The sequence below is a fragment of the Numida meleagris genome, chromosome 5 (assembly GCF_002078875.1).
Source record: "Numida meleagris isolate 19003 breed g44 Domestic line chromosome 5, NumMel1.0, whole genome shotgun sequence".
Lineage (NCBI taxonomy): Eukaryota > Metazoa > Chordata > Aves > Galliformes > Numididae > Numida > Numida meleagris.
The window spans coordinates 45,618,278-45,633,588 of NC_034413.1; the positions used below are offsets into that span (position 1 = coordinate 45,618,278).

Here is a 15,311-nt window from a genome sequence, read left to right on the forward strand (position 1 = left end):
GTTGCATGCTGGTAGGATAAAGATGCTGAGACAGAATGGTGAAATTGGAGATCACCATAATTGTTTGTTGACTCCGTCTGTAGTAACTTCCAATGGCAGGATATGCCATGAACCTGTTCCAGGTCATCTCTACTGAATGCAAGTTTGAAAGTTGTTCAGATGTGCTTTAAATATGCTTGTATTTTGTTTGTTTTTGTCTGCAGGTTCTGAATGAGAAAAAACTCCAAGAAGTTGACAGTTTGTGGAAAGAGTTTGAAACTCCTGAAAAAGCAAACAAAATGTAAGTAGCCTGATGGGGGTAGCAGTCTGATGTGGGAGTAGCAGCCTGACTTTGGAAGTACACAACTGCCTGTATAGCTCTTTAAACAGGAAGTTCAGAAACAAGCGTTGACTTTAAAATATTGTAAAACTTAAAGGCTGTGAACAACAGTAATGTGAAATTAGGTACTATATAATACTATATATATATATATAATTTGCAGTGTAATTAAGCTGCAGAAGTTATTACCACATACCACTAAAGAAAGAACAACATTTTAAGGAGTTTTGGATGTTTTGACAAGAACATCCAAGTTTGTAAAACTGAAACTGGTTGAAATAACATGTTTTTGTGCTCGCAGGAAATTCTTGAAATAAAAACCCGTCGTGGTTCAATCCGGCTGAAACTAATAGCATGCGAATCCTTCTGTAAGTTGAGAGCTAGCGTTGCTTCCCATGCCACCAGTGACTGTTAGCGTCGCTGAGTAGCTGCCCGGGGGTTGCAGTGCCTGCTGACCAAGCTGACCTTTCTAGCAAATTGTCCTAAGGCTGGAAACAATGGTGAATTCCTGCCAAGTCTGCTTAGGGTGTTTTTATTGGACTATTTCTAACCAGCTTTGGTTAGAACAGATACTTCTGAACAAGCTATGACTTGTGATTTGGATTTGTACTGCTCTGGAGGAATATTTGGAGGAGAGGACAGAATATTCCACATTTGTCTGTTTGAAGTGTTGTTAATCTTGTCTTGGAAATATCATCCTGGCCACTTGCTAGACAGGATATGGCTCTTAATGGATCTGTTCTTTGATCAAGTTAGTTCTTGTATTTCTAATGATTCTAAGAAGACATCAGAATAAGCCTGGGGCTGTTGTTGGGCTTGTGTTCTTAATTCAGGCATTCAGCTTTATCTGTGACCTTGCTTCTTTTTCACATACTTGACTCACAAAGCACAGTGGTTAATCAGAACTGGATTAGTTAAATGCCTGTCCTTGACAAGGAATTTACTGGATTGTGATAGCTTCTTCACTGTGACTCTAGATATCAACACCATAGATTATGTGAGGGGGAGGAGGAACTTGAGCTGCAGGAGTTGGCACAGTGTGTTTAAACACTGCCCATTGATTTTTGGCTCTGGTGAGCAGTTAGGCCATGGAAGAATTTTCTGTTTACTGGTTGTTTGTTTTAAGCTTAACTCAAAACTGATGTTCTAACATGCAATTACAAGGAAGGACTCAAGGATTCGGGGCAATGAATCAGTTCAGTCTTGAAGTCTTGGAAGATGTATTTGGTTGAAAAGAGCATTAAATCTGGGCTGTGCTGGCTGTGTCCCACGGAGGCAGAAGGTTCTCTTTCAAAGATGAGAAGGATAGCATTTTCAGTCAGCAGTGACAATCAGGGTGCTGTCTTGAAATTCACATGGTTAATGTCTGTCTCCTTAAATAACAGATATATTGCTCGTCTTTCTTTTTGAGGGTCTATATATTCATCTCTGCTCTCTTGTAATCAGGGACAAAGAGAAGAACTGTAATAACAGGGACAGGAGAAAAAGCAAGCAAACTTTTTTTTTTAAGCATTTGCTTTATACACATTTGTTTACATACGTGTATTTTTCTTTTGCAGAGTAAAGCTGAAACACTTTGAAAAGTTTCAGGACACAACAGAAGCACTTGCTGGTAAGGGACAGTTGACATTGTTCTTAGAAAAAAATAAAAAAAGCCAACTAAATAACAACAATAAAAATCCCTAGCCTGTCAGATGATAGCTCACTCATCGCTTACCTCTGTCTGCTGTTTTTTCTTTGCTTAGTTTTTAAATAATGCGTCTTTCAAAGGCATCTGCTTTTGTTATTTTATGAGGTCATCCACCTACTCTGCAGTGTAGTAGAGACATAATGAAGTCTTACTTTTTTCATGTCATTGTTATTGCCCAAGCAATTTACCGATGAGCACCATGTAGAATTTTGATGTACATTGCCTGTTGTCTATGATGGATACTTGTTAGAACTGAATGTAACTGATTTGAGACAACATTTTGTCACTACCACTGAGACAACAGACATCAGACTACATATTGTGATAACTGCTTGTTTTATGGATGTGTTATAACTGTTTTTTTGCAGCTGAAAAAATGCTAATATTGCACTTCAAAGAAATTCAGGTCCTTAAAATGGAAAGCCTTATATTCAACAATTTTTACTATTTAAGCACTTAAATTCTCAACACTGCAGATTAGTTTGAACAGAAAAGATATAAGTGCTAGCTAATTTTTCAGGGATTACATGATTAGTGCTGAATGGACTAGTACTATATGACTTCTGTAAGTGGATGTTACGCCTCACATTTACTGCCAAATAATGGATCTTCGTGTTCTGAGTTAATAGGGATAGCTTATGGAGGAAGCTAAGGAAACACTGTAGAAATGGAGATGTCATACATGCAAATGAAAGAGTTGAGACTGAAGCTGCAGTATATTTCTCTGGCATGTTTTTTGGAGTATGTTCCTTTTGCTTAGATTTATGCTCAGGTCATGTTATTGCTAGTCTGATTTGAAAATACGTACACACAAAAAACCACCTGAACAACAAGCAACAAAAACAGGAAAAAAACCCTGATTTAGAGTTTTGAGTTTATCTGGGAAAAATGGAGGAGATTACTTAAGCTACCTATGTTACATTTATTTTGAAGGGATAATTGTGTAAGTGGCTGTTTTAAGTGGCTTAGGAGCTATTGGCTATCTTAAAAGTTTCATAACTTATCTCTATTCTAGAAGGGATGAGAGGAAAAAGGAAACTGAGTACAGAATTTACTCTTAAATTTCATTAAGGTTCTAGAAGTCAAAAATCACTGGCTTGTGTTCTGTGTGTTATGTTGAAGATGTTGCATCAGTCACAGAAGTTCAGTGGAGTACAAAACCGATCTGCAGAGAGAGTTGTATTTGTGCCATCATAAAATATATTGTGTGGGGCTGTAAATCTCTTACAGATCAGTTAATACTTGAGTTTGAAAAAATCCATTTAAAATTCTTCAGTCTACGTGGTGTATATTAAAAGGGTTTGTTTCTGGTTCCCCAGTCTGTGGGTGCAATATTGTTTTTTCTTGGGCTTTGAATGACTGTAAGTTACTGTCAGCACAGGATGCTAATAAGCCATTACTCAATTTAAGATACTTCAGCCATGGATAAAGGGACCTGGGAAATGATTGGTTAATTAAATTGTAAGCAGAATGTTCCCTTAAAACCTTGCTTTTGGAAATGTGAAATTTACATCTAAGGCACATTATGTACTTGTAGCATTCCATAAGCAAAATTGAGAAAAATAGAACCGAAAACACATGGAGCAAGGCGAGGCAGATGGGAAAATTACTCTTAATCTCGGTCTTCAAAAGGGCAAGAATATAACTTCTATTTTGGTTTTAGCTACTATGCAGTAAAGTAGTATTGCAGCTCAGACTAGAGCTACTATGGCAGTCAAAATAAAGATACCAAGTTAGAGGTCATATTGTTGCAGGTTTTAGGAAAGGGAAGAAATTGCATCTTTGGTCTTCTCGTTTTCTACAGCATCCACAGCTCTCGTAGAAGGCAAGCTCAGCAAGAACTTGAAGAAAATTCTCAAGAAGATAGTGGCAAAAGATGCCCATGAACAGCTGGCCGTAGCAGATGCTAAACTTGGAGGTGTCATAAAGGTGATAATTGACTTTGCTGTTCTTCTTTTTGTCGTCTTCTTTCTGTTTCATGCTACTGAGATCTTACAGACAGGTTCCGGAGGGATAAAAATTATTTGCAGTGGAACCTGCTGCCACTGTGATGTTTGTGTTATGGAAGATCACTATTCCTTACAATCAAATTTCTCCTTCAACTCTTGCCTACCAGAGGAAGGAAGAAGTACTGTAGAGGTGGTCTGCTTTCTCTGATATCTCCTAGCTGTCAAATCCTAGGTTCCCATCTCATGTCTGATTGCTGCCTGTTCCAGAGAGTTTTATTCTGACCATGTTCTCATCCCGTGTTAGGAGATTGTTGTGGGATGCAGATAGCATAGGCTACAGCGTTGAAGTGAATGCCACCAAGGACTCTGACCTGATTATTCATTTTTTGTTCTCTGAAGAAGATCCCAAACCTTGAAGAACTAAAAACCCATATACTCTGCCTTTGAATTTTCTCTCTGGGACCAAACTGTTTCCAGTAAACTTCAAAATTGTGATTCTTCATTTCCAGTGTCTACATAACAAATACAGGCTTAATTATACATCTCCCCTTCAAACTGGGATTGTTATGGTGTGGAGAACTGAAGTTGTCACTACCTTAAGCATCAAAAAAGACTTGAACCTGTTGAGTGACCACAGAATTGCTGTGGGAAAGCCAGGTGTAATGAGATAAACCTCTGGAAGAAGGCATTTAGAGAAATGTCGTAGTCATATCTGACTTGGACTCAATGATTTCCATCTTCCAGGATAAGCTGAATTTGAGTTGTATACACAGCCCAATGGTTACAGAGCTGATGAGAGGGATCCGTTCACAGATTGAAGGGCTTATTACAGGCCTTCCTTCTCGAGAGATGGCAGCTATGTGTCTGGGTCTGGCACACAGGTAAGTTCCTAGCACAGCTGTTTCATCCTGTCACTGCCCTACTCCTGTGTCCTTGGCTGTGCTGTGCTGCTTCAAGGGTCTGTATGTGATGTGGTCTTGTATTCACTTATAAGTCAACATACACGTGTATCTGAAGCCTTGTTTCACAGGGGTTTTCCAGTTTGCAACCACCTTCCTGTTGAAAGGCTTCAGCCTCACCTAAAGTTGATAGCTTCCTTTCCCTTACCAACTACCAACAGAGCTTGGTTTGAAATGTTTCTAGTGGTTGAATGATTAGTTTAAAACTTCATTGCCATTTAGATACGGGAGGATCATGATTTGATGATTTACACTGGCATATGTGCATGTATAATGTATATAATGTAAATATTAAAGGCAGAGATGTCTTTCCCTTCTCACCATCACTACCTTGCTAGGTTTAGTGGAGCAGTAGTTAAATAGAAAAGAATTACTGGAACTGCACAGGGTCAGGCATACACTCACGAGCAACTTTTAATCCATTTTCTGACACGAGCTTGTTCTGTAGCCGTTGGCAAGTTAGAAAACTGCTTTGTTGTAGCTAATTCTTTAAAAATGCATTTGTTGCTGCTGCTGATGTCTAGAAAATAGGCATTAATGTTTAAAAAAAAAATTGAAGATTTAAGTCCTCGTGGATATCATGTGTTTTACTGTAGAAATTTTAAACATACATTGAAAGCCAGATGATAATGGACGTTCTCAGTTAGTGAGAGTCTGTTACGGGAAGTTTCTTCTGTTCCTTCTCACTACCATTGCTGATATTTGCTGCTGTGTAGGTTGTGTTTTGTGGATCTCTTCCAGCTGCTGCAGAACTGAAAGTGCTATTGATAAATACTTTTTGTGGGAAGCAATGCAGAAGGAAACCAGAAACCCATTTCCTGCCACAGCATTTATGTTCAGTCTGATGTGTGTTGTACAGATAGCCTTAACTTTCACTTTTTCCTAGCATATCCTCATGTATATGTCACAGCTGTTCTGAGAGGTTGTGTCATCAGGGCTTTTCCAGTGGTCGCGGGTGGGGAGTGGTCAGTGCCATAAAGTTGAACTGCTGAATGAATGTATGGACAGCCACATTCCTGTAAAACAGGAACGGGTGGAATGTGCTCTGCGGTGGGATGTGCTCTGCAGTGGGATGTCAGGATACTGATGAAATTATTTCTGTGTCCACAGCCTTTCTCGATACAAGCTGAAATTCAGCCCAGACAAAGTAGATACCATGATTGTCCAGGCAATTTGTAAGTATATTTAGAGCCTAAATTGTCAGTGGACTCAGCTTATGTTATTTGCCTTCTTGACACTGGTTGCCAAAAAGTATTGGTGTCAATTTTTCTCCTAGCATGTTTAAGTAAATTGTGTTGTTGTGTTCAGCTAGGCATAAAGTTTGTTATCTCAATAGGATTTACCACAAACAGTAATATTGGTAGGGTGGTACAGTAAGCCGATGTCCATTTTCTTAGCATAGAGATCAGCTGAAATACAGGCAGCGTTAATTCAGTCCTCTGAGGACTTCACTTCCCAATGTGCCTCGCCTCTGATTTACTTTGGGAAAGTGTCTGGGCCCCACAGAACAGAATCACAGGATCATGGAATGGCCTGAGTTGAAAAGGACCTCAAAGGTTATCGAGTTTCAGCCCCCCCTGCTGTGGGCAGGGTCACTAACCACTAGACCAGGTTGCCCAGAGCCACGTCCAGCCTGGCCTTGAATGCTTCTAGGGATGGGGCATCCACAACTTCTCTGGGCAACCTGTTCCAGCGTGTCACCACCCTCTGAGTGAAAATTTCCTCCTAATATCCAACGTTAGTCTCCCCGTCTCAGTTTAAAACCATTCCTCCTTGTTCTGTCACTATCAGCCCATGTAAACAGTGGTTCCCCCTCCTGTTTATATGCTAACAGGGTTTTCTGAATCTTTGTTTTCATGGTAGCTTGCATAGAGAGCAATGTGGAGATGCTCTTATCCTAGAGGTGTAAAAACCACTGCAGTATTTAATGCTGCTTTCCATCCCCATGCGTTCTTAATGAAAAAGAGACTGCAACTGTAAACACAGATAGGGGTGCCCATTCCTTATTTGTCTCTGAAGACATCCACATAATATTCAGTGTTCTTGCTGTGAAGCAGTAGCGAGGAATCTTGTTTAGGATATTAATTCCCAGACTGTTGTCAATGATGAAACATAGTTAAGCTGAAAATAATGATTTAATTCAGTTCCTTCGTCACTACCACTGAGACAACAGATGGGAATGTTGCTATTGCATTAGAGGGAAATATTTTAGCCTCAGGGCTCTGTAGCAATATATGCCGTGGGTGTTACATGTTGATGTTGTAAATCCAGTTATCAGTCATATCTTCTAACCGGTGAGCCTGTTGGATTTGTCGGATGCATTTATACTATAAAGTCAATTAAAGGGCTTAATACAATCAAGTAACTGAATACAAGATACATTCTCACCATTAGACTTTCTCTGTAAAGTTTATTAGGGGGCTAATTGTTACATCCATCTTGTGCATGTAGCGCTTCTCTGATTGAGAGGCAGAATCATGGTGGGTCCTGTGCCCCTTCTAGGAGAATGCCCTTTACAGTTGTTAAAGGAGTCTGTTCTACAAGGTGGTCCCAGTGGTGAAACTTTGAGGCCACATTTGTGGTAATTCTAACGTTTCTGCATAATTGTGCCTAGGATTATGCAATTCTCTGAAAACTAAAGACTTCTACTTTACTGCAGCTTAAGTTTCATTCCATAAAATCTTTGTGATAAAATATGTAGGCTGCTCCAAAAGTAATGCCTTGTATGTTGTTATGTTGGCCAGCAACTTCAGAGGTGAATGTTGGTGGTATGGCAGTAGAGGTAGAACGTTCCCACCAGTGTTGTGTTATGTTTTGTTACTGTGTGACAGATGGCAGCAGAGGGGCAGTCTGACAAAATGGTGTTTGATGTGGATGCGTGTATGAAACAAAGGTGTGTCACTGAATTCCTCTGTGTGGAAAAAATGGCACCCACTGACATTCATCGATGCTTGCTGAATATTTCTGGAGACCAAACAGTGGATGGGAGCTCAGTGAGGCAGTGATGATAGTGGGTCACCTCCTCTGGTGCAGATTTTTACTAATGGAGTGTGCAGACTCTCTTTCGTCGCTGATGAAAATGCATAGCTAATGGCGGTGACTATGCTGAAAAAGAGTGTTTGGTAGCTGAGAATTTGCTTTATCAAATAGTTGTATTGTGCTCTATGTATCTGTTGTATTTTCCATGGAAATAAGTAGGAGGCATTACTGTTGGAGCAACTTACGTACTTCTGTCATCTCTTTTTACATTGTTTAAATTTGTTGATTTGAGAGTTAACCATTTCTCTATTTCCTTGTAAGAAACAAAAGTCCATTCTTCTTTCTCTTAGCACTTCTTGATGACTTGGACAAAGAACTGAATAATTATATCATGCGCTGTAGAGAGTGGTACGGTTGGCACTTCCCTGAGCTGGGTAAAATCATCACAGATAACCTAACGTATTGTAAATGCGTGCGGAAAGTTGGTGAGTAATCAAGAGGCGTGAGCCTGGGGAATGCATTGTGTACTAACATGAAATGTTATGATACAGATTTGTAGACCAGCCACTCGCTCTCCAGTAGGTCGTGGTCTCGTATACAATCCTGGTATCAAGAGCAGTGTAAATAGGGCCAGTAGAGAGGTGATGTGTAGTTGCCTCTGTATGCTAATGCAATTCTAAAGCTTAATAGAAAGCTAATATCATATGACCAGCCAATTCTTCATGAAGATCACCAGCATATCTTAGAACCAGAACTGGCAGACCACTTTGGATATTAGGTGCCAAACATGATGTAAAGAGACTTGCTGCTTGTTTGTGGGTGTTCTCTTTGACTACAGCTGCTTTTTCTTTTTTTCCCTTCTCCTCCAATTGTAGGAATAATTACTTAGGTCTGTTTAGTTATAAGTGATTGCTTGCTTCCTGGTATTCTTCCTTTGTAATCTCGTGACTGAAAATTTTACAGCAAGCAGCTACTGAAAAGATGAAGTATTTCATGTTACAGAATAAGGGCTTTTTTCTAGTTCCAAATTTAATTTTCCTAATCATCCTCAGGTAGTGTAAATAAAATCTGAACACTGATATATATTTGGGGGGTTTAGATTAGGATGATGGCATTACTTGACTGACTTGTTATTTTAGCCTTTTTATCTTTGTCTGTTTCTGTTCTTTTCTTACTTGTTCATCTCGGCCCCACTACAAACATGCTTTCATCTGTCCCCTGCAGGAGACAGAAGAAATTTTGCATCTTGTGATGTTTCTGACATCCTACCGGAGGAGATTGAAGAAGATGTAAAGGCTGCTGCTGAGATTTCCATGGGAACAGAAGTATCAGAAGAAGATATAAACAACATAATCCATCTCTGCGATCAGGTGTGTACATATGTATGAATAGCAATAGGAATTCCACGTTACCTAACAACATCAGAGACTCTTCTACCAAGGAGAGGTTTTCCTAGGGACTTTCTAACACAGTCATGATGGCAGTGATGATTCCTATATTGTTGTTTTCCTGATGTACAAACATGAGGGTGCACAGTCACTACCTCATCTGAGCCATCTCAATCTGTTGATGTCTACATGAAGTCTTCTGCAGTTGTCTTCGTTTTGGATGGAATTCTGGTATCGGTGTGCTTTTAAGCCCCTAGGAGAATGGTACTGTGCAACTGCTTTCTAATCTGTCAATTTTGAAGCTGGGTTGTAAGCCTTGGCTTAAAAGTGGAGCACTGAGGCCCAAAAAGAACTGGGAGCCCTCTCCTGCTTTCATTTGTGTTGCGTATAAATTCCCTCTGACTTCAGTGGTGCCAGCTGAATCCCTTTGTGACTTTACCAGGGAGTGGCAGCATTAGGAATAGTGAGTTCCTGTTCTCAGTCTAGACTGGGCTGCTTTTTTATTTGTATTTTAATTGAGTTTATTTGTATGGAACAAGTAAAGACCATTTATCCTATTTCAGGAGAATGGTGACAAAGATTTATGTGAAAACTGAATGTTCCAGGGTTTTGTCCTAAAGAAAATGTCCTTACTAAGTATTTTTGTTCTGCTTCGCTGTCTTTGGCATGTTGTCAGCTCCTTTACCAGGAGCTCTGCTGAGAAAATAGGTTGCATAAGGGAATGAACAATACAAATCCAGTATACTTCATGGATGGAACTCTGCTCTGGGAATATGCTCTATAAAAGGCTTTCTATAACTGGCTCTTGACTGTGTAGTTTGCACTGTTAGCCTCGTTGGTTGGAATTTTCGACGCTTTCATTTAGGGCTTAGATTTGTATGTCAGCCAATACTGATTCATGTAACTAAACTTCGTCTATGCCAGGTGATTGAGATCTCTGAGTATCGGACACAGCTGTATGACTACCTGAAGAACAGAATGATGGCCATTGCTCCTAATCTCACTGTCATGGTGGGTGAACTGGTTGGAGCAAGGCTCATTGCTCATGCAGGTGGGTCACACTGACCAGTGTAAATAAAGCTTAGTTGACCGCATCACGGTTTTTTTCTGAGGAGCTGATCATCTATAGGCATTATGCAAGACCCTGATGAGCATCTCTTGAGAATATGAGTATGAGCTTGGTAGTAGTCTATGATGATGTAGTCCTTGGTTGGCCTGAATCCTTTTTGGAATATGAGGGCAACTTAAGTCACTACCTCTTCTGAGACACTGAGCCCCCTTCTGATTGTCCAATCACTTCTGAGATAAAATGCTGAGAAGCTGGCTTTTAAGCCTTTATAGTCAGACTGGCTCAAGGTAGTAGCCTTTTTTTGGTTATCTGCTGTAGTGGTGATGCATTCTTGCTGATGGACCTGGTCAGGAGTAAGCGTTACTCCTGTACAAAATGTTCTATTGACTCAGCTATCTTTCCTGTTACTGATATCGTAGACAGCATTAGTTTAAGCATGAAATATTGAAGTGGCTTACTTGTCCTTCAGGAAATGGACATGAAGCAGCTCATAGAGAAATTGAATGCTCAGAGGTTCTGCTTTTGAATGCTGTAGGGATATAGTACTGTGCTTGTTTAGCTGCTCCTCTGATAGATTACTATTCCTGTGTCCTTTTAGGTTCCCTCTTGAATCTGGCAAAACATCCAGCTTCAACAGTTCAGATACTGGGTGCTGAGAAGGCACTCTTCAGAGCACTGAAAACTAAGCGGGACACGCCTAAATTTGGCCTTATCTATCATGCTTCCTTAGTGGGACAAACAACTGCCAAAAACAAAGGAAAGGTGAGTTTGAGAACTGTTTAAGCTTGGCTTTTTTCAGGACGTGGAAGTCTGTTGATGAGATGACTTGAGCTTCACATTAAGGCTCTTTCCATGGCTTTCTCTCCTGTTTTGCTTTGTGGTTATGTGGAAAATACCACTGTCCCACAAATCTGTGTGTGTCATTCATTCCTGTTGGCAAAGGGGATTGGGATGGTCTGTTCAACACAACTCTGTAATAACAGATCCATTCCTGCTGAGTTATGATGTAACACTGGTTTTCTCAAGGGATATTTTTCTGCTTTGTTCTATGTGATAGTAAGCTAAGCTGTGTCAGGCATTAGTCTTGTTTGAAAATCAAGTTCATACATATGAAGGTAGTAACGTTCATGGCTTGCATTTAAAGAGCTTAGATTTTTATAATGCAACTAGATGGAGATGTATCTTGAATTGTGGAGAAAGTTGTTCAGCTGGAAATTATACCTCTAAATGACCTGGGATAAAACTTAAGGTAGAATGGGAGATGTCTAACTTGTTTGCTAGGTTCAGATGTGTCCCCCTACTTAGGTTAAAAGTACGGTGTTAAATTAACTGTATTTCAGTGCTAAAGAATGATATACTAATTGTTTTCTGGACTAAACACTGCTAGGATATGGTTGCTTTGTTCTTCTGTTTGTGGTTATGGTTTCCAGATCAGAGTGAATCATTGCCTTATGTTCAGTCTTGGCATTTAATATTCTTTTTGCCTTGCCCAGATTTCTCGAATGCTGGCAGCTAAGACTGCCTTGACTATTCGTTACGATGCCCTTGGAGAGGATACCAGTGCTGAAATGGGAGCTGAGAACAGATTAAAAGTAGAGACAAGACTGAGGCATTTGGAAGAGAGAGGAGTAAGTACAGCACAGAGCTGCATGAAGCTGACTTCCTTGAAAAATTTGGCTTCTGTACCTCTTCTGTTTGTGGCATGATCTTCTGATACATTGCATCTTTGGTGTCATTGTTACTCTGTAGCCAGTCTCCCAACCTTGGCTGGAGGGGTAAGGCCTGTAAGCTGGTGTCAGTTTTTCTTGTTTATGTGCTTGTCTTCATATACATTATACTGAAAAATATTGATTCTGAAGAAGTGAATATGATCGTGCACTTGTATTCTACTACATTTATTTATTGTAAACACACACTTGTTATTTCATGGCTGCTTCTCCTTAAAAGGAAGCCAGCTTGTTTATTGTTCCCCCTCCACCCCATTTCTCATTGTGGTTTCCCAAAATCTGATAGTGCTTAGAGTTCAGGAGCTTTCTTGGGAGCCAAAGCTAGATGTTATTTACATCACAGAAGAACTGCTGCATTATCCTTCCATCACCTAATACATGTCTTGCCTCTCTGTACCTGCTGTTCCGTCTGTTGCCATTGGCAAAGCATACTGGGACAATGTAGGATTCACTTTCCTCTTTTAGGTAGTATGCCTTCTGCATGTGATCTTGCAAGCTATGACTGGATGCAGCCTTCCAAGCTATATGTGCTGCTATTATGTTGTACTACTGGCATTGCTAGCACAAAAAAAAAAAAGAAGAATCCAGAAAAACTTGCCGATTCTTCTTTGAGTATTTCACAGGATGCAGTACTTCCTGTGGAAACTGAAGGAAGGAGCTGTTAGTTAATTCCAAAGCACCAACTTATCATCTCACAAATATCGATTTAATCAAATGGAGTTTTGAGCCTGTATTGTGGTTTTAAGGCTGGCTTTATGCCAGGTATGGAATGATACCTACCTGACATACAAGAAAAATGTCCTTACAAAAAAGAAAGCATGTACAAATTTGAACTGGCTTTGTGAATTTCAAGTTATGATGCTGTTATGTGGCTGTGATATGTTTGATCCCATACTAGATGCCCTTTGGTTGTGTTGGCTTCTAGAAGAGCTGTATTAGGAAGGCATCTCATGAGGCCTTTCTCACCTCAGTTGTCACCCTGTCACTATTCTACTCCTAGGAATAAGACTCTCGCGGTGGTACCAGAACCTGACCAATCACATATGCCTGTCTTTCCATTTTTGATTCCTTTCAAGGGCTCTGAGTCTTGTGTTGTGAGTTGTTTTTGTTCTGAGTAACTTGTTTTTCACTAATACATTTTTCTTTTAGATAAGAAGAATAAGTGGCACTGGAAAAGCCTTGGCCAGGGCAGACAAGTATCAAAACAAGAGGTGAATAGTTTTTGTTTTCAGCTCGGCTGAGTGTAAATAGCTCTTCACGTTTTTATTCCTGAGAAGCTTTTTCATTGTGGGCTGGGTTGCCTTGAAATCCAGAAAACATTTTCTGTGCTCTAAAACATTGATGTGTTTACCACGTGTCCCCATGCCTCATCACTAATGCAAATTTCCACGATCTCACATTTTACAGTTGTAGTAAAGCCAGTAAACTAGTGAAACAGCCCTGATTTTCTAGTAGAAAATTATTCACATCATCAGATAACTACGTAGCAGCTTTATTTAATGCAAGTTTGAGAAAGTTAGATTTGAGAAAATTGGTGTTTAAATGCATTTCTTGGACTTGTTTGGAAGCTGTCCTAGAAATCTTACTTTTAGAGAAGAAAACAAACAAAAAAGCCACTTGTTTTGAGCAAAGCTTAATCTCTTTGTTTAGGTCCTATACATAATAGCACAGTGTCTTAAGCAACAGATAGCACTGTTTCTGATGCCTGAAATGACTGGACTGCATCTTTGATGGCTGAACATCTAAGGGCTGGAATGTTTTACTATTAGTCTGAGCTGCGATGCCTGGATTTTTCACTTAATTTATTTGCAGGCATCTTGCTTAACTTGGCCTTCCCACTCTGGTGACTCCTTGGTGTAGAGAGGGCAAGTGCTTGGCTAGAGAGGGGCAAGTGCTTGGCAGAAGTAGAGCGTGGTGTTAGTTCTGTCAGAAAAATTAGCAGTATTGCATACATCTGCAGTCATCATGCATCTTTTTCCAAGGCTGGCTGTAACTTTCATTTCCATTTGTTCAGCATCTCAAAGGGTAGTGATGGCTGTGTTTTCTGGAGCAGTTTTTGAAAAAACTACTGTCAATAAATGTGTGTGTGTGTAAGGAAGCAGTAATTTAAGGTGTTGAGGAGACAACATGCTTGTAGGTTTTTGACCTCTTGAAATGAGGAGTGATCAAGTCCTGCTGGGACCTGTTCCTACTCTTAGGCTTGTTCTGCAAACGTGTAGGCTTGGGGGAAGAGATGCTGAAGGTAACTTGCTGTTGTCTACCCTAGTCAGGTTGTCTAAAAGGAAAAGATACAAAAATACTAATTTCATGCACACAAAATAATTTGAATTCTGGAATTTCTGAAGTTTTATTTTCAGGAGCATGTTGAGTTTCTGAAGAAGCTTGAACTACTTTGTCTAGGGTCTGCACACTGACTCAGTCTCCCTCAAATTATCCTCATAGTACAAAGTCACACTACTACTGCTTTGTGGATATTATTTGAAGGGTTAAACTAGTGTTGTAAGGATATTGGCAAGAATCTCTTAGGCTTGTATGGAACTACATACCCAGCATGAATTAATTACATCACAGAAATGTTTCAGGAGTTTGTTGTCTGACTGTTTTGCAGAGATGAAACAGAATCCACTGTTAGCAAGAGGCTGCGTAGTCAGTTTCTGCAAAGTAGTATGCTGTGATCATACCTATGAGAGTCTGATGTTTATAGGAGAAGGTGGTAGTGCTGTCTGCTAGCATTGCCACATGTTTCTCAGTCTGACCACTAGTCTCAGTTGCGTTTACACCCTCTGCAAGGTAGCTTCTTCAAATTCCTGCTTTAGATAAGTTTAGATGGTGCACAACATGTCTGGGTGGAGAGTAGTTTAGGGTTATTGTTTTAAAACTTATTTCTCTTCTAGGAATTCTGTTCTGAATGAGTCAGAAAAAAAACTGCTTTATTGCTATTAGTGATTCAGTTGCCTTTGAAATGGTACGATGGAAGAGCACTGGGTTTAAGGGCAGCTGGTTCTCTGCAGCCTCTGTAAGAGGTAGAGACTGAACAAAGGAGCTTGCAATATTCAGGTAGAGGTGATTTCAGCCACAGATTCGGTATTCACCTGTCCTGTGAAATCAGTGATACGGAGATGAGCCATTACCTTGCCTTCTAACTTGTGCCCTTGAATGTAATGGAGGAGAAGCAGTGCAGAAAAAGCAAAAACAAAGCTGTTCCTAATCCTGTATATCCATTAACCCTAG

General features: G+C 40.0%; 1 protein-coding gene across 2 annotated transcripts in view; it reads left to right on the forward strand.

The window, feature by feature from the left end:
* NOP58 (NOP58 ribonucleoprotein) overlaps positions 1–15,311 on the forward strand; it is a 28,799-nt gene that overhangs the window by 6,913 nt on the left and 6,575 nt on the right. The window contains exons 2-12 of one of the 2 annotated variants that reach the window (XM_021398475.1): positions 204–280; positions 1,879–1,931; positions 3,814–3,938; positions 4,703–4,839; positions 6,028–6,092; positions 8,247–8,381; positions 9,121–9,266; positions 10,209–10,335; positions 10,952–11,115; positions 11,847–11,981; positions 13,230–13,291. In XM_021398475.1, the coding sequence (XP_021254150.1) occupies positions 204–280; positions 1,879–1,931; positions 3,814–3,938; positions 4,703–4,839; positions 6,028–6,092; positions 8,247–8,381; positions 9,121–9,266; positions 10,209–10,335; positions 10,952–11,115; positions 11,847–11,981; positions 13,230–13,291 (1,226 nt within the window). Of the gene's footprint in view, positions 1–203; positions 281–658; positions 688–1,878; positions 1,932–3,813; positions 3,939–4,702; positions 4,840–6,027; positions 6,093–8,246; positions 8,382–9,120; positions 9,267–10,208; positions 10,336–10,951; positions 11,116–11,846; positions 11,982–13,229; positions 13,292–15,311 lie in introns of those variants that run through there. The other variant, XM_021398476.1, reaches the window with a different exon arrangement.